Below are 17,231 nucleotides of genomic sequence, written 5' to 3' on the forward strand. Positions count from 1 at the left end.
CACCCTCCTTCCCACTGCCGTGGACCCTGGGGACACAGCCCTTCCTCGGGATGCTGCTGTGATGGGACCTGTGGGTGCTGTGGGGGTGCAGACCTTGTAGCCCAGGAACAGGCATTTAATAAACCAGGCCCAAACCCTTCATTGTTGTGGATTCTTGGCCAGCCCCTGTGTGTGATTCAGTAAACTGTTCATCTTTTGCGTGAGGAGGGGACATCTCCCCGAGGCTCACAGCATCTCTCCTGCCCATCCATGTGAGGACAGGGCTCTCAGGGATGCAGGTGAGCCTGTCCACATGTGGGGTTTGGGATGAGCTGCCTGGGTTTGGGTGCGTTGGAAGAGGAGCTGAGATGTGCATATGTTCAGGACACACCAGTGGGCTCTGCCCTGTGCTCACATCATGGGGGGGCAGCGGGGGACACATCTGGGGGGCACAGGGGAAGGATTTGCCGTCCAGTGTAGTCAAAGGGCCTCCTGAATGGATGCACCCTTCCCCTGGGTGGGATGGGGAGAGGGACCTCGGGCTGAGGGAGGGCTGGGGTGGGGAAGGACCATCTTCCCCCGGAGCCATCCTTCCCCACTGTCCTCATTTCAGCTTCAATGGAGTCAATTTTTTTCCAGTGGCTGGTACAACACCATATTTTGGATTCAGGAGGGCCAAAGCTGCTGGTGCTGCTTCCAGGTGGGCACAGGGAGGAAACTGGTGCCAGCCAGGCCAGTGTGGGATTCAGTCACTTGCATGTTGGGCTTGGAGATGAAGAGGTGCTGGGGAACTGTGGCTAAGCTTGGAAAGAGGCTTGGAGGGGCTGAGTGGTCTGGCAGGGACAGCCACGGTCCCACTGAGCCCTGGACTGCAGGGGACAAGGGGGCTGTGCCAGTGGGTCTGCCAACACCTACACCCGCTCCCCAGAACCCACATTGACACCCACCCTCTGTACACCTCCCCAGCACTGACCTGACCCCACAGTGTTGGTCAGCTCTGGTTTCCACCCCATTTCTCTTCCATGAGGAACCTTCTTTCTGGGCCCAACAATCTCCCATGCCCATGGGGTGTCTGCTTGCCCAGGGCCAGCCCCGTCCCCAGCAGCAGTTCAGAGTCCACAGGCAGCCCTCAGACAACGGCACCTTTAATAGTTCCTCTGAATTCATTTCACAAGTCACAGCAAGGTGGGAATGTACAGACATTTACAGGACACTGTACAGGCAGTTTCTGTCATATATTAGTGCTCTTGCTATATACATATAGTACAGCCTGCGGGAGCCTCTGCACGGGCAGGGACACCCACACCCCCACGCAGGACACCCCGAAATGGAGCTGCTGCCCCGGGGCTGCCAAGTCACACAGGCTCATTCAGATTGATTTAATCAGAGCTCGGCCCTGAGCCTTCCCGGGCACTGCCAGGGGGGTGACACCACCCGGGGCAGAGCCAGCACCCCCTTGCTCTGCTCACCCCGGATTCTTTTAGAGCGTTTGTGGGACAAAGGCCCCACACTGACGCTCTGGAGGAAGCAGGAGCAGCCTCTGCTGCGACGGCATTTCCACCTCCCTGCTCCTCCTGCCTCAGTGGCAGCCGCAGCTCCCGGCCACCATGTCGTCGTACTGCTTGAGCACCACGTTCTCGTCGTCGTCGAAGTAGAGGAGGTTGATGGAGTAGAGCTTGTCGGGCACACAGCAGGGGCTGCTGACGCCCTCGCTCAGCTTCAGGGCGTTGATGATGGACTGCACCGTGGCGTGGTTCGTCGGCCGCATGTTCTCGCCCAGCGGGAAGGGGCAGGAGCCCTTGCAGTGGAAGGCGTTGTACCCCCGGGGGGAGATGATCCAGCCGGACCAGCCGATCTCCTCGAAGTCCACGGACAAGGGATGCCTCTGGCAGGGCTGGAGCCGGTCCAGCGAGCGCGCGCTGCGCGACCCGGCCGGCTTGGGCACCGGCACCTTGGCGGGGAGATCGGGGGCCTGAGGCTTTAAACCTGCCAGAAAGGAGCATCCAATGCCATTAGCCACTGCATGGGCCTGAGCAAAGGGAGAGGGTGCTGCAGCCCCCTGGGCCAACCCTCCCCGTGGGTCTTGTCTGCAGCCCTCTGGTCGCCAGCCCAGGCAGAGCCATCAGGAGGTGACAGCCTCCGTCTCACAGCCACACCCAAATCCAGCTTCACATCTGCAAGCAGGCAGCACCCCTGTGCAGGCTAACCCACAAAGGAGAGAGCCTCTGCCTCTGGCTGGGCAAAGAGCTTCGGGTTTGAGGAGCCCACATGTGGGCAGCACCCCAGGAAAGGGATGGTGGCACCGAGGGAGCCGTGCCAGGGCACATGGGACCCACCTGGGAAGCCACCCGTGGGCAGTGACGCTCCCCGGCGCCCGTCGTCTGTGAACAGCACCAACAGGGGCCTCTTGCTCTCGTGGTGGTCCCGGCCAGATGCAAACTGCAGTGGTGGGGGGTCGAGCGGGCTCCCCCCCAGACTCTGGACTGTCACCAGCAAACCCTGGTTGCTGCTTTCGTCTTCGGTCCAGTCACGAACCTGGGGAACCAAAGTGGTGTCACCGCAGGGCCGTGGGCTGGGCCAGGCACCGCGCTGGTGTCCCCATGGCAGGGGCCAGGCTGGAGGGGTGTGTGTGTGAACCACGACCCCCCGAGGCCACTCGCTGTGTGCCATGGGAAGAGGCTGCTCCAGGGCTGCCACCCAGGGGACATCGTGGCAGGAGCCAGCACTGGCACTCCCTGAGGAGCAGTAGGACCAGTTTGGGGCAGGATGGAGCAGCCCCCAGGGCACTTGGCAGGACTCTTGCCTCCCCCTCCCAGAGGATGCATCCCTCCCATGTCACTGCAGAGACTGCAGACAGGAAACTGCAGGAAACTGCCCGAAAGGCTGCTGGGGGTGAAATGGGTTAAAAAAGCTCCTGCATGTGAACCTCTGGGTTAAAAAAGCTCCCACATGTGAACCCTTGGTGTTCTCTCTGAGCTGCCCTAAACAGGGGGAAAGCAACTCACAGCTGGTGTGATGGCAAAGACCTCCCAGCCCGAGGTCTGCAGTGAGACGAGCCGGGCTGCCAGCAGCTTCTTCCCTCCAGGGGTGTCCGGCTTTTCCTTCTCCAGCACCTGGTAGACGCTGACCTGGGGAAGGAAAAAGGTCCTGCCTGAGGGGATGACCACGGACAGAGGTGTGAGCAGAGATGGGGAATTGCCAGCATGGACCTGTCACAGCCTTCAGGTGCCTTTGCTGATGTTTGCACGTACCAGAAGGACATTTAAGAGCCCACCACGGTTAAATCATTGTGATACTCTGTGAAACATTTGCTCGTATGATCCCAGAGCTGGGCTGTGCTCCCACTGCGGGCGAACGACCACAGTGTGCCAGTGGCATCCTTGGGCACAGGTTGGGGGACAGCCCCATCCCCGACCCATCGCCCTCCTCACCTGGCAGAAGTGGTGCCTTTTGGGTCCATCTGTGACCCTGGGCCAGAGGCGGAAGAGGTGCAGCTCTGCCGTCAGGATCTTCTCGTTCTTGGCCACGCTGGAGAGGACGAACAGGAACTGCATCTCCTCGCTGTGAGCTGGAGGGAAGGATGGGCTGAGAAGGGGAGTGAAACCGGGGGCAGCACCTCCACCAGCCGTGCTCAGCCCCTCCCTGCAGCCCCATCCCAGCACTGCAGGGACCCCACCCCACCCCTTACTTCTATCCAGGAAGCTGCGAACCGTGTTGCCCTCCAGGATGTCGGGGTTCTTGGTGACACCATCCGCGTTGGCGACGGTGTTGAATAGATCCACCATGTACTGGGGTGGCTTCTTGAAGTGAGCCGGGGGGGCTGGAGGGTCTTCCATGCCAAAGACTTCCAGCAGCCTTTTCAGTGCCTCAGCCCGCCGGCTCGTCACGCCCGCCGGGCTCGGGCAGGCCGGCTTGGCCAGGGCCAGCAGCAGCAGGACGGTCCCCAGCATGGCTCCGTGCTCCCCGTCCCAGCTCGACTCCTCCGGCCTCCTCGGCGCTGCATTTATAACTCCCTGGAAAGCTGGATTGGAGTGAAATATGCACAGGAGCAATCAGGAGGGTAAAGAGAGCTAATTGCCATGCTAACAAGGTGAGAAGCCGGGCTCCCGGGCCCCCTGCACCAATTAGCCCCAGTACACAAGTGGGAGGGAGGACGGCTCACCAGCGCTCCCGGGGCTGGCAGGGGACACGGCGGGCTGGGGCCAGCAGCCCCTTGGCAGGGCCCTGGCTGGGCTGCGTTTGCTCTCCGTAGGAGACTAACTGGATTTTAATGATGGCACTAATGGGACAAACAGGAGGACCTTTGTGTGGAGGAATGCCGCCCTCCACGATGAGCATCCCTTTCCCACCCCGGCCCCGCCGCAGCAGCTCACACTGGAGCGCGGCAAGGGCTCGGTGTCGCACTGGTGTCCCCAGCCCATGTCCGTCTCAGGTGTGCAGGGTGGGGCGCCCGGGGTCCCCGCAGGCAGGCCGGGCTGTGTGTCCCCCCCCAGCAGCCACGCAGAGCCCGGGGAGCCGAGGCTGTGGGGCAGAGCAGGTTCCAGCAGAGCACCGGGGCTGCCGCGGGCCAGGCAGTGCTGCAGCCTCGGGCTCTGGTCGCTCCAGAGCTACTGAACCCTAACCCAGCTTGTTGCTTTTGTTTTGTTTTGGGGTTTTTTTAATAATCGATTGGCTTCCTGGGGATTAAAAGGCATTTCTGCTAATTCCTGAATGCTCGAAATTAACGAAATATCATGAGAGCCCAGTGGACTCCGGGTGATGGGATAAAAGCCAATTCTTTTAGTTCTTGTTCCCCAGTCACAGAGGAACAGGTTGGTGCTCGTGCACATGCCACACTGTCCAGCTGAGCAGAAAAAATTAGCATTAAATTACTAATTCAGCACCTGGCTGAAGCACTGCCAGGACCACACCATGAGAGACAAGGTAAAGGCTAATCCCAGGTGGTGCCTACAGTTTATTCCAACCCAAAGGGCTGTTAATTATGCAGAACAGGCAGGGAGGCAACGACAGCCTGGAGTTAATAGTTAGAGGAAACTCCTGCTCAGGATCCTTTGCTTCCTTCTTCCCAGCTCACCAGCGGCATGGTGCAGGATACCTGGGGGTGTCTGCAGAGGGAACAGCTCCTGGTCCCCCCTCTCCTGGCTCCTGCTCCACAGTTTGTAAGCGGGAGCTGCCAACCCGTGCCACCCCCAGCGCGTGCCAGACAGCCGCATCCTCCCGGGCTGCCGGGATGCACAGCAGAACCCCAAGGAGCTGTGAATTGCCCGTGATGTTTATTTTACAAGCCGCAAAACATTTAGCAGAGGGCTCATTTCTACCCGCCGGTTAAAATAGCTTTTATTCACAAAAAAAAAAAAATAGCCTTCTCTCATTTACATATCCTACAGACAGTCTGGAGGGGTCTCCAGGAGCGCTCCCAGCCCCGCTACCCCCGGCAGCGGCAGTGCCGGACGGCGGTGACGGTGCGGACGCGGTCGCGGCGGCTGCGGAAGGTGTGCACGTCGTAGCTGTGAGGGGCGCAGCGGCCGCGGGCAGCTCCTGCCCACAGCAGGCACTGCTCTCCATCTCGAGACTCCCTGCAGTCAAGAGACAAACCAGTGCATCCCCAGTACATCCCACACACCCTCGATTCCCCCTCGGGAAAGGCCAGATGCCCTGGAGCAGGGCGGGGGAGAAGGGAGGCATCTTTCTTCCAGCAGAGTATCTGTTCCTTACTCCTGAGGTGACTCAATGAGCTGCCACTTCCCTCTGCCTGAGCAGAGCAGGTGTTCTTTCTTTCTGTGCGGCTTGATTTGCTTCCCTTTGCATTTACATATCCCAGAATTGTTTGGGTTGAAAGGGACCTTATTTCATTCCACCCTCTGCCTTGGGCAGGACCTTCCAAGAGACCAAATTGCTCTAAGCCCCGTCCAACCTGGCCTTGGACACTTCCAGGGATGGGGCAGCCACAGCTGCTCTGGGAAACCTGGGACAGGGCCTCAGCAGCCTCACAGCCAAGAATTCCTGTCCAGTATCCCATCTCACCCTGCCCTCTGGCAGTGGGAAGCCATTCCTCTTGTCCTGTCCCTCCATCCCTTGTCCAAAGTCCCTCTCCAGCTCTCCTGGAGCCCCTTTAGGCACTGCAAGGGGCTCTCAGGTCTCCCTGGATCCTTCTCTTCTCCAGGTGAACACCCCCACCTCTCCCAGCCTGGCTCCAGAGCAGAGGGGCTCCAGCCCTGGAGCATCTCTGTGGCCTCCTCTGGACTCACTCCAACATGTCCCTGTCCTTCCTGTGCTCGGGATCCACATTTTTGTGTCTGCAAGCAACACAAAGTCCTGCCCCCCTCAGTCTGAAACAACTGCCTGGACCCACCCTGCCCTAGAGCACCCCTGCCACCCCTTCCTGCCCCACAGCATTGGTGAGGAACAGGAATGGCACATCCCGGGCTGCAGGAGCCTCTCAGGATCCGTCATGGGGGACCACGGGCTCTGTAACCCCCTGTCCAACGGGCCCAACTCGGCACAACCACAGCAGGTTCTGCTCTTCCCCCCGACGCAGCAGAGCAGCACAACCACTGCCCCCACTGTGGTGGGTGAGCTGGGGGTGCTTCCCAAACCCTGCTCCCGTGCTCCCCCCACACCCAGTCCTGCCCTGGCAGCAGCAGATGTGTTTGGTGAGAGCACTGGGGGCAGCTCCCTCCTGCCCCAGCGGGTGCAGGTGTGTGGGAAGGGGAGCGGATGGACCCTGCCAGCTGTGCTTACCTAAGCAAGCAGGGATCCCCCGAGGAGCAGCTGCCCAAGCACCTTCCCACATCGATTTCCTGCAAAGATTTGCAAAACAAAGGCATGACAATCCCCTGTAGCACCTCAGCGGGACACCCTGGGACCCTCCACCCTCCCTACAGCCCCAGGCTGAGCATCCATCCCCGGGGAAGGGCAGCAGCAAGGCACAGCTGGGCAGAAATATTTGGGGGGCCACAGCAGTGTTTTTTGAGTCAGAGTTCTCTGTGCACAAAGGTGTGCTGAAGTAGAGAGTAAAGTCTCCATTGAGCTGAAGGCATACTTAACAATTAAATATTTTTTAAAATAAATATAATTGTTCTTTGATAATTTTTTAAAGGAATTCTCACCCCAAAGAAAAGGCCATTTGTTGCTTTAAGGCCCATATTCCACAAGAGAATACAAATGTGAGATTTTTACCACTCTGGTTTGATGCCAGGGTGAAGCTGCCGGTGTCAGACCATCCTCCCAGCAGTTCAAACCCTACATGTGGGCCCAGCTGAGCCCATCAGAGAGGAGCCAAACCCCTGGAAACCCACCTTGAGCCGTTCCTCCCTGTGTCCTGCAGGGCTCTGCACAATTTCATAATAGTATTCCACCTGGGAGACACGATAGCATTTCTCCTTCATTTCACAGTTCTCCAGCGTCCGAACCACCTCCCCACCTTGAGGGTTTTTGACCAGAACAGTGCTGAACTTGGTGGGCATGCAGAAAAGTCCATCTGCAAGGAAACAAGAATGAAAATTAACCTGGAGTTGTCCCCAAGGCCTCTGAGGCTGCAGCACCTGCACAGGGTCTGTCCTGCAGCACAGACTGTCCAACACCCAGCTGGAAAGGGCTGGTAAGGGCAAGAGGGTCCCAGGTGGGAGTTTGGGGCTCATTCCTGGCCCTGACCCTGTGGAAGCCCCAGCTCTGGGGAGCCAGCACGAGCTATTCCATGTTATCTTTGAGAAAAACAGTCTTTGAACATAAAATATGATGGCAGCGCTTCTTCCAGAGCCACACTCTCACACCGGGGAGTGGAGGAACAGGGTGTAACATTTGCTCATTCAGCATTTCCCTCTGGGTTTGCTGGGGGCTGTGTCCTGCACAGGCTTCTCAAGTGCTGGAGCCAGTGCTATGGGCTCTCCTGGAGATATATTCCCTGGGCACCTCCAAAGGATTTGCTCTGGGCTGGGCTCTCAGCTCTCAGTGCCAGCAGACAAGTCGGACGGATGATGGAAGGAGCATCTCCTCACATCAGCACCAGTTACAGCATCTGCTGGAGGGCTGGTACCAGAGGGAAGAAGGAAGGGAAGGGAAGGCAGGGGATGGCCCCAGTTCTGGGGTGTGGGATGGAGGAAGGCTGGTAGCAGAGGGCAGGAAGGGGGAGGCAGGTGATGGCCCCAGCTCTGGGAGCACAGGACCAAATCCTGCTTTGCCTTTTTTTCCCCTGTTCGAGCTTTAACCCAGTGAAAAATTCCAGGGCACAAAGCAGTTCTGTTTGGATTTGACATTCCCAGCCTGACTGCAGAGGGGGTGGGGAGGCTTTGGGTGGGCACAGTCACATCCCTGCTGCTGTGTCACTGCCAAGCCGGGACAGGCCACTGTGGCAGGTCCTGATGGCCAAGCAGGGGCTCAGCAACTGGAGAGGAGGGACAGGGGCTCCTCCAGCAGTAACTGTGTCCAGCTGGAAGGGCAGAGGCACAAATTGTCCTGCCTGGATCAGTTCCAGCCGATGTTCTGTGCAGAAAGAAACAGTTTATCTGCTAAATCTCCAGTCTTATCTCTCCTCACCAAGTAAATTAGGGTTAAAATCTCCATTGCATGAGCTAGAGGAGGGGGAGAAGGCTGCTGAGCTGAGCTGATGGTTAACTGGGTTTGTGCTCTAACTAGGACCTGGTCCTGCCCTGTCCCAGCCCTTGGGCGTGTGTCCTTCAGGGTTTGGTTTTGGCTCCTGGTTTTGAACGGGTTGAGAGTTTCCTGCCCCCTCCCAACTACTTCAGCAGCTGCTGGAGGAGATTTCTTTGTTCCAGGATGGAGCTGCTTTTTCAGGGGAGGGAAAAGTGATTTCTGAAAGCAAAGGTCTTTGGGATGCCTTAAGAATGGGACACAAAATGACAAGAGATTTCTAGAAGTCAGTATTTCTGGGTAAGATTTTAACATCCTTCTCCAGCCTCCCTCTCCCCCTCCACCCCATTTCTCTTTACCATTTCCGGTCTTTACCATGACACTGAAAGTGTCAGCCTGACCTTAGAGGAGAAAATCCAGAAGGAAAGTGCAGAGACCTGCCCTAGGGCAGAGGCAAAGCTGCCGTCGAGTTCACGTTTGCCAGCCCTGGGCCGTTATCGCTGAATGAGACCCCCCCCTCCCCGCTCCATGAGCCCCCGCGGGGCAATAGCATCGTCCAGCATCTTCCACTCTCACGTCTGGGAAGTAAATGCTGATTCTCCCACCTCTGGAAGAAACCACTTCACGCTGCCTAATTGCCTTTTCCACTGGCAGCTGGATAACCAAGCAGCTGTGCAGAGCCCTCGGGGGGGCTCCGCCGCCCACCCCCAGCCCCTCCACCTCACAGAGCGATGGAATGAATTCCCAGGCCCCTGCACGGCTCTCCCAAGTCACTCCAGGATTCCCGCGGTCTCTGTCCCTCTCTAGCGGTGGAGGCACAGCCCTGCCACAGCCGCTGCCGGGAGGTTTGAACGGGACGGGCTCAGAAGCAGAAATACCAAAAAAATGACATCAGCGAATTCCAGGAGAATGGAATTTGTCCAACAGTTGTGGAAAATCACTTCAACACGACTCTCCATTCTGATAAAATACGATCAGTTCACGTCCACTGAAGTGTCTTGGGTTATTTTATGAGTGAACTCATGAGCCAGCTCCCCAGTTCACAATGAACCAGTTCAGCTTTATCCCAGTGGGAGGTTTTGACCCATCTGGAATGATTTCGTTTGGAGTTTCCATTTCTGAGCGATTTTTGAACCATCAGTGTAGTTCACTGGTGCTAGAAGGGCGTTTCAGACTGCCAGGAAGGAAACTCCCTTTTCCAGGGGTCTGTTTCCAGCAGAGCTTTCGTCACCACGTTGGTTTTCTTGCTTTGAGTGGGAGGGTTGGAGAGGAGACCCTCGAGTTCCCCCCAGCCTGGGTTACTCTGATCCCATGCTCTCTGGCTAGAGGACACTCTCCTGTACACAGAGTGTTGTATTCCCATCCTCACCCCACGCACAGGGCAGAGAATCACCACTGTGCCTGCAGAGCTGCACTGTAAGGGCCCAGCAACAGGAAACCCAAACCACAATCCCAATCCCCACAGAGGCAGAGGCTGCAGCTCAGGCCCTGAGCCCAGACATCGGTGCTGGTCACACAGGAGGGCTCATCCCCACATTCCCAGAGGGAGGGAGGGAGGGGAGCTCTCCCTCGTTCATACCTGCGCTGGAGGCTGGATCGGAGCATTTCCCCACGTCGACCGTGACCTCCCAGGGAGAGTCTGGGAAGAAGGTTTTCAGCGCCGGGAGCCGCAGACATTCCTCGGGGCAGGTGCTGCAGTGGCAGCCATCGACCACCTCCACCTCCCGAGCGCCCTGGAGGAGCAGGAGCCGCTCCACGTGCAGCCGGGCCGGCTCACAGCAGGACCCCGCGGGGCAGGAGCGGGGGGCTCCCGGCCACGGCACCTCGGGGCGCCGGACCTGCAGGGCCAGGGGACACAGAGAACAACCTCCAGCATCAGCTCCCTGACACAATCCATCCCCCCTCGACCTTTAACTGGATCAGCGTTTACTCCTCTCTCTCTCTCCCTGCCTGCCTGGAGGATGCTGCACCAGCAGTGACGGGGTGTTCCCAGCAGTGGGACAAGTGGTAACGGGATTTTTCACGGGACACGCACACGGAGCACCCACAGAGCTTGTTTCAGTCCCCCTCCAGGGTCTGTTATGCTGGTGGAGATGGGACTTTAAGCAATGTCAGCTCTCCTGGGATAAGGAGAGCACCACAGCCCATGCACAGCCATGGCCCTAAATGCACAAGCTCCTTTGAGTCCCTTCTGGGAGTGACACGTGGCACAATGATACGGGAATGACACAAGCATCTCAACGGCAAGGTGTTCATAATGAAATCACACATCCTGCCATTTCTGCACAAAGAGGCAGAAGAAGGCCTCTGACCCCTGTAGATGTGGGACAGCAGCTCTCAGGTATAGAAGTGGCTGAAGAGCTGGTCTGGCTGCTGTGCTGGGGTGGCCAGGAATGCACTTGGATGCTGCCTGGGGCCAGCATCCCTTGGCTGAGCCACAGCCCTTCCTCTGCCTGAGGTATCCAGCACTGCTGGAGCAATTTCAACTCTCTCACCTGCACAAGCCAGTGCTTGTGGCCAGGGGAGGATGAGAGGCTCAATGACAGGTTTTTCAGAAGCCAAAAACCAGGTGTTTTTAAAAAAAAATCACAAAACCACAACCCGAGGCACCAGCACATGACCCTCACCAGCCCCAAGCGCTCCTGCAGTGACACAAACACGCTGTTCTCACCTTCTTGCTCCTTAGGAAGTCGAGCATGGAGGAGTATCTGAAGGGCCCTGGGAGGCCTGGGTGGAGGGGGCTGATCCACTGGGAGGGGCAGCTGGAGCGGCACCTCCCGACGTCCACACTGACGGGATTGCCCGAGACATCTGCGGGACAGGAGCCACCAGAGCGTCACCACTCACGTCCCCTGAGGTGCTGGGGAGCTCCCCAAGCTCAGAGCAGGGCCGGGGACCACACAAACACTGACACAAAGACATGGCCCACTCCTGGGAAGTCTGCCTGGGAGAGAGATTCCTTCAGCCTGAGCACGGGTGGGAATTCACTGCAGTCACACCTACTGTGTTTGCAAACATCTCCTATTAGACTGGTCAGTGGACAAAGACTAAAAATAACGGAACTAAAATGTCACTAGGACTTAAGGCAATGTCAGCTCTCCTGGGATAAGGAGAGCACCACAGCCATGGCCCTAAATGCACAAGCTCCTTTGAGTCCATCCTGGGAGTGACACATGGCACAATGATATGAGAATGACACAATGAGAATGACCACAGGTTTTACTTTCTGTAGTGAGCACATGAGGGATGGGGTGAGAACAAGTGAATGCACTGATTATTAAAGGGAAAAGGGAATGCTCAGTTATACTACAAGGCTTACTAATGTAAATTCTTGTTTCATCAGATAATAGGGAAGGAAACTGGCATTAAAAGTGCCCATGGATAAGTCCAACACCACTGTAAAACATTTGCTTTAACTTGCTGGAGTCACAGACCCAGTGTGTGCTGCAAAACTTTAACTTTTGCATTGATTTAAGAACTGATTTTCAGTGTCCCCAGCGCTGGCTCCAGGGCACCAGGAAACATGAAGGGACATTTGAACATCACACTTGGGGTACAGCTGCTGCTGGCTGCCTCAGGGTTCCTTTGCTCAGGGAAGGAATGAGCAACAAGCCAGGCAGCAATTCCCAGCTTATCAGCCATTCCAGCAGTGATGCCTGTGGATGCTCTTCACCCACAGCAGGGTGCAGACAGCTGGGCACTTGGCAAAGCACACTGTACCAGCTGAAGACACAGTTAACCCCTGCTCTCCCTGCCCTACTGCCATACAAGCTGTGTTTATTATTTTTAGGCCGATATTTTATCAGTTTTTTGCTATTTCCATCATTATTTACTCTTCTAAAGTTGTTGCCTGTGGAGCTGACAAGCTGTCACTGCTTGTGACAGCTCTTAGTTTGGATATGGTAATTTTATCATTCCTACTGTACACAAGAACCTGGTATTTGGCAAACACTAAATGTTAAATTTGTACAAGTGCACTGAAAAACCCCAGGAAAACTCAGAGTCTCAAGCCATTTTCACAGCTCAAGGTCATTTCATGTGGTCTTACAGCCACTGTAAGGGGAACTGGGAACACAGGCTGCTCCTGAAGGCCACGGACTTTTTGCCTGGTGAACAAATGTAGCTACTTTCAGCTTCCTCTACTTTCTCAGGACAGCCTGTCGTCCTGCTGACAGCCCTTTCCACATCAATTCTGGGAAGCAAAAGTCTGCAGTAATCCTGAACTTATGCAGCAATAAACAAGCAAACAGGGAATTCAAACACAGAATCAACCACACTGCAGCGCAGGTCCAGGGATCTGAGCTCCTTCACACAGATGGACAGACCCAGGGGCCAGGCTACTCACCAGTTCCTGTGCTACAAAAGATGTTTTAAGTATTAGATTATCTGGGCAACAGGTCCCCCAGCACATGTCTGTCCTCAATCTCCTGAAGGAAAAGTCACTTGGAAAATTTCAGCATAAACAGCCAAGAAATGGGCAGGACATGAGTGGGGAAGCATCAAGGATCCCAGTTTCTCGCAGGTGAAGGGGAACTCAGAGCAGCTGTGGCTTGCCCCATCCCTGGAAGTGTCCAAGGCCAGGTTGGACAGGGCTTGGAGCCACCTGGGCTAGTGGAAGGTGTCCCTGCCCGTGGCAGGGTTGGAATGAGATGGGGTTCAAGGTCCCTTCCAATCCAAAGCATTCTTGGATTCTGTGATTTTATGAACTCACCGTGCCCAACGTGGAGGAAATGGCTCTGCCTCCTGCAGCAGCCCCTCTCTGCAAACAGGTTCCTTTGCTCCTCCGCTCTGCCCACAGCTCCAGCACCTGCAGTCACAAACCCCGAGCTCAGCACGACCCCGGTTACAATTCCCCACCTTCCCTGCCTGAGCTGGGAGAAGGCACTGAGCGCCCATGCACCCACCATCCTGAACCAAACAGCTCCAGCATGAGGAACAGATTTAGTTATAGATGGACATGGCACATCTGGCAGCTCAACCCTGACTGTTCAGTTGCTCCAACTGCTCTCTTTGGCACTGTTTGTCTCAGGACATCGGTCCCCTGCTCTCTTCTACTCTCACATTACTGCAAGGTGAGCTCAGTAAGGAGTCGCCTCCCACAGCACAAAGCACTAAACCCCCCCCAGATTCCCCTGACACAAACTCCAAACTGTTTGCCCAGTGCAGGCAGCCCGGGCTGTTCACTGGTCACTGTTCACACACAGACCCTACAGCAGCATCAGATCCCAGCAGAGCCCATGCCCAGTCCCACACCACACCCCCTCTGCTCTCCCCTGCCAGAGGTCAAAGCGGTGCCAAGGACAAAGAGAAGGGAAAAGGAACTTACTGGCAAAGACAGGAGCCTGCAAGAGCCCTGCAAGGAAGACCACAGCTCGTGGGTCCTGCATGCTGCACCCCGGGAAGCACAGGAAGGTCTCCAGCACCTCTGACACTTATACCTGCCCTCCCTGGCAGGTGAGAAGGTGAACAGCTCAGAGCCAAATGGACTCGCATATCCCGGCAAATGTCCCCAGATTGTGATCTGAACAAACACCTCAGCACCTCTCACCCATGGTCAGGATCATACTCCCAGCTGGGATGACCAGGCTGGGATCAGGCTCCCAGCAAAACTTCAAAGTGTTTCTTGAGAGCCACTGGATTTGCTGCCAGCCTGGGGAAGCTCCCTTGGGGGTCTTTGTTGTTACCACCACTTCCAAACTAATTAAGTTTGTGGCGACTGGGAGCCACTCTCAAATCCTCTCACTTGAAAGGAACATGCATCCTTCACCCTCCCTGATCCCACTCAATGGTTTTATCTGGAGACGACCCTCTTCTGTCCCTCCCTTCACCAAATGGAGTCAGAGCTGGTGCTTGGACAAAGCAGGACTCCCCACATCAGCACTGGCAGCGTGTTTCCATGAGGGAAACTGCCATGAGGAGCTGCCTGGGGCTCCAGTTCTGTCTCTGAGCCCTGGAGCCAGGAGGAGGCATCTCTCTTCCCAGCTGCTAAATCCATGTAGGAAAGCACCAGTTAAGTCCAAGTAGGAAGGCACTAGAGCCCTGGAAGCAGCACTGCTGGCACCCCTGTGCTGTCAGGGACTCTCTGAGATGTCTCATGGATCTGGTCGAGGGCAGCAGATTCCTGAGTACAGGATGCACGAGGCTCCTCATCACAGACCTCGGGATCTCCACACCCACTTGGCCAAGGGCACGTGGCAGGGGACGGATCCAGCTCCCAGGGAAAATGGTTTTGCCAGATTCAGGAGCGAGAGCACACGAGTAACACATCAGACACCGCTCTGCCATTCAAAATGGGGGCTTGGGGGTTGGGTTTTTCCTGGCTACAATCACTTGCAGGTGCAGCAATCACAGACACAGAAGCTGCACAGCTCCCAGAACAAGCTGAGTCTCCTTGGAGCTCATCCCCAGTTCCTGGAGGCCAGCTGGGCTCCTCTGGGACGGATGCCTCGAGGAAACAATTAGCAAAACCAAAGTGCTACGAGAAGGCATCTCCTGTCAAAAACACACCATTTATCACCAAGCTACAGGAACCTCATCCCCTCCAGCCCAGCCCAGAGCAGAAATCAGCACAGATGCTCAACAACAACGAAAAAAATAAAAATTTAATTGTGTTAAGAGACAAACATGTATAACAAACCCCACATTTCCATTAAAAAAAATTCCCTGTGCCTGGGCACCTGAGCTGAGCCACTCTCTGTTCACAGCTCTGTGGTGCTGCAGAGTACCCAGAGAGACCAGAACAGAGTAGCTGCTGTGTAACCTGGCCAGAACAGAGAGCAGCTGCAGGGCAGAGGGAAATGACGTACAAAATAGTTATGGAAAAATATGCATTTTAAATAAAGAGCTTACAATAACTTCAACTTTATACAAAATATCATGGTTGTCATTTCAGTGTTTCAATTCTAGGAATCATTTTTGAACTCTCAACATCCTGTTTTCCATCTCACACCATATCTGCAGTTTCTTTCTCCAGAGAGCTCAATCTCTGTTCAGCTCAGTCCAAAGTACCTGAAAATGAAAAAACACGTTACAGTCTCAGGGATCAGAAGTTCAGTTCTGTGAACAAATGAAACTTGTTTACAAGCTGCCAAAGCAGCATGCAGTAACTCTAAAGTTTAAGCAAATCACACATGAGTAAGCCCAAACTCAGCCAAAAAATATTGCATGTGCCTCAGGGCCCACTTGAGCTGTTCCACTGCTCAGAGGGGCACAACAAGCTACACTATGTGAATTACTGAAGATGTGGAAAAAGAGAGCTTTTGCAAATGATTCAGTTCTTTCTCTCCCACAGTAGTGATTATAAAAAAACACTGAAACCAAGTGAAACCAAGTAGAAACTCACCTTCCAAAAAAGCAAATTCGTCGATAGCTTCAATGGCATTGTCTGCAAAGCAAATTGAGAACAATTACCATAGATAAACCACCCCCTTATTTGCATCTAACAGCAGCATCTGAAATTACATCACAGCAGTGACCAATTTCAAAAAGGTTTACTTGTTTTAGAGCTGCTGTGTGAAATTATTAGTGTACTATTTAGTGTAAGAAAAGTTTTTCTCTCCCATCTTCAGAGAAAGAAAGAGAAGCACCTACGATTATTTCAGCACTCTGGGACAGGTGGAAAAATCCCCGTAACCCAGAGGTTTAAGGCCAGCACAGAACATGCTCTCATACCAAGGTCTTTTCTCTGCAGAGTTTTCCTTTTTCCTTGCTGGGCGTACACATAAGCATCTTTGGCTATGGTTTCAACAAACAGCTCCTGCAAGACAAAACTAGGACGGTTTCACACAGGTGATGGGAGAGGGGAGAGAGAATATTCCGAGGAAAGGAAAGGTCCTACAAGACCCCAGGATGAAACCAGAAACTCCATCTTAACATTTCCCCTTCCCAATTAACGGCTCTGAAAACAGCAAAGGGAATGGTTGCACAGCAATGCACAGGAGAAGCAACAAGGGAGAAGGCCGGGAGTGTGATGGTTCCTCAAGGAGGGAAAGGTATGGGAAGGGGGAAAGGTGTCCTGTGCTCGGGATGAATCACCTCGAAGATCACTGAGTCCAAGCACCACCACCGTGCTCACCCCAGACCATGCCCTCAAGTGCCACATCCATTCGGCTGCTAAATCCCCCCAGGGATGGTGACTCCACCACCTCCCTGGGCAGCACAACCCCTTCCATAAAGGAATTTCCCTTATATCCAATCTAAACCTCCCCTGGTGCAACCTGGGGCCATTTCCTCTCGTCCCATCACTTGTTCCCTGGGAGCAGAGCCCGAGCCCCCCCCCGGCTCCCCCCTCCTGTCAGGGAGTTCTGGAGAGTGGAAGGTCCCCCCTGAGCCTCCTTTGCTCCAGGCTGAGCCCCCCCAGCTCCCTCAGCTGCTCCTGGTGCTCCAGACCCTTCCCCAGCTCGCTCCGGGAGCTCTGAGCTGCCGCAGCCCGGGGGGAGAAGGAAAAACCTCCCGCCAGGGCCAAGCAGCGGCTCCGCACCCCGCAGCGTTCAGGTCCCCGGGCCGCCCCTCACCGTGGCCCGCGCCAGCACGAACACGGCCTCCTGGCTGGCCAGGGTGACGTCCGGGTCCGCCTTCACCAGCGCCTTCACCCGCGCCAGCGGCAGCCGCGCCAGGCGGGCCGGCCCCGGGCACTGCGGCCCCGCGCCCGCCGCCTCCTCCCC

At 55.7% G+C, this 17,231-nt stretch overlaps 3 protein-coding genes across 3 annotated transcripts in view; all 3 read right to left on the minus strand.

Annotated features, from left to right (window-relative positions):
• Nucleotides 1–1,388: 1,388 nt before the first annotated feature.
• LOC113977372 (bone morphogenetic protein 2-like) lies at nt 1,389–3,929 on the minus strand. Its single transcript, XM_027703445.1, has 5 exons — nt 3,668–3,929; nt 3,411–3,547; nt 2,985–3,107; nt 2,316–2,514; nt 1,389–1,965 (listed from the first exon to the last, which is right to left on the minus strand). Exons 1-5 carry the CDS (start codon nt 3,927–3,929, stop codon nt 1,559–1,561), a joined length of 1,128 nt encoding a protein of 375 aa, XP_027559246.1. The 3' UTR covers nt 1,389–1,558.
• Nucleotides 3,930–5,404: 1,475 nt separating this feature from the next.
• Nucleotides 5,405–13,955, minus strand: LOC113977375. Its single transcript, XM_027703447.1, has 7 exons — nt 13,895–13,955; nt 13,280–13,375; nt 11,240–11,379; nt 10,148–10,406; nt 7,278–7,459; nt 6,721–6,779; nt 5,405–5,555 (listed from the first exon to the last, which is right to left on the minus strand). Exons 1-7 carry the CDS (start codon nt 13,953–13,955, stop codon nt 5,405–5,407), a joined length of 948 nt encoding a protein of 315 aa, XP_027559248.1.
• A 1,189-nt stretch (nt 13,956–15,144) lies between these two features.
• POLE4 (DNA polymerase epsilon 4, accessory subunit) overlaps nt 15,145–17,231 on the minus strand; it is a 2,277-nt gene continuing 190 nt past the window's right edge. The window contains exons 2-5 of the mRNA XM_027703448.1: nt 17,082–17,225; nt 16,240–16,324; nt 15,911–15,952; nt 15,145–15,576 (exon numbers count right to left, since the gene is read on the minus strand). Coding sequence (XP_027559249.1) covers nt 15,563–15,576; nt 15,911–15,952; nt 16,240–16,324; nt 17,082–17,225 — 285 coding nt within the window. The 3' untranslated portion in view covers nt 15,145–15,562. The remainder of the gene's footprint in view (nt 15,577–15,910; nt 15,953–16,239; nt 16,325–17,081; nt 17,226–17,231) is intronic.

This window comes from Neopelma chrysocephalum, unplaced genomic scaffold, assembly GCF_003984885.1.
Source record: "Neopelma chrysocephalum unplaced genomic scaffold, ASM398488v2 Primary Assembly neopelma1_227, whole genome shotgun sequence".
NCBI classification, from domain to species: domain Eukaryota; kingdom Metazoa; phylum Chordata; class Aves; order Passeriformes; family Pipridae; genus Neopelma; species Neopelma chrysocephalum.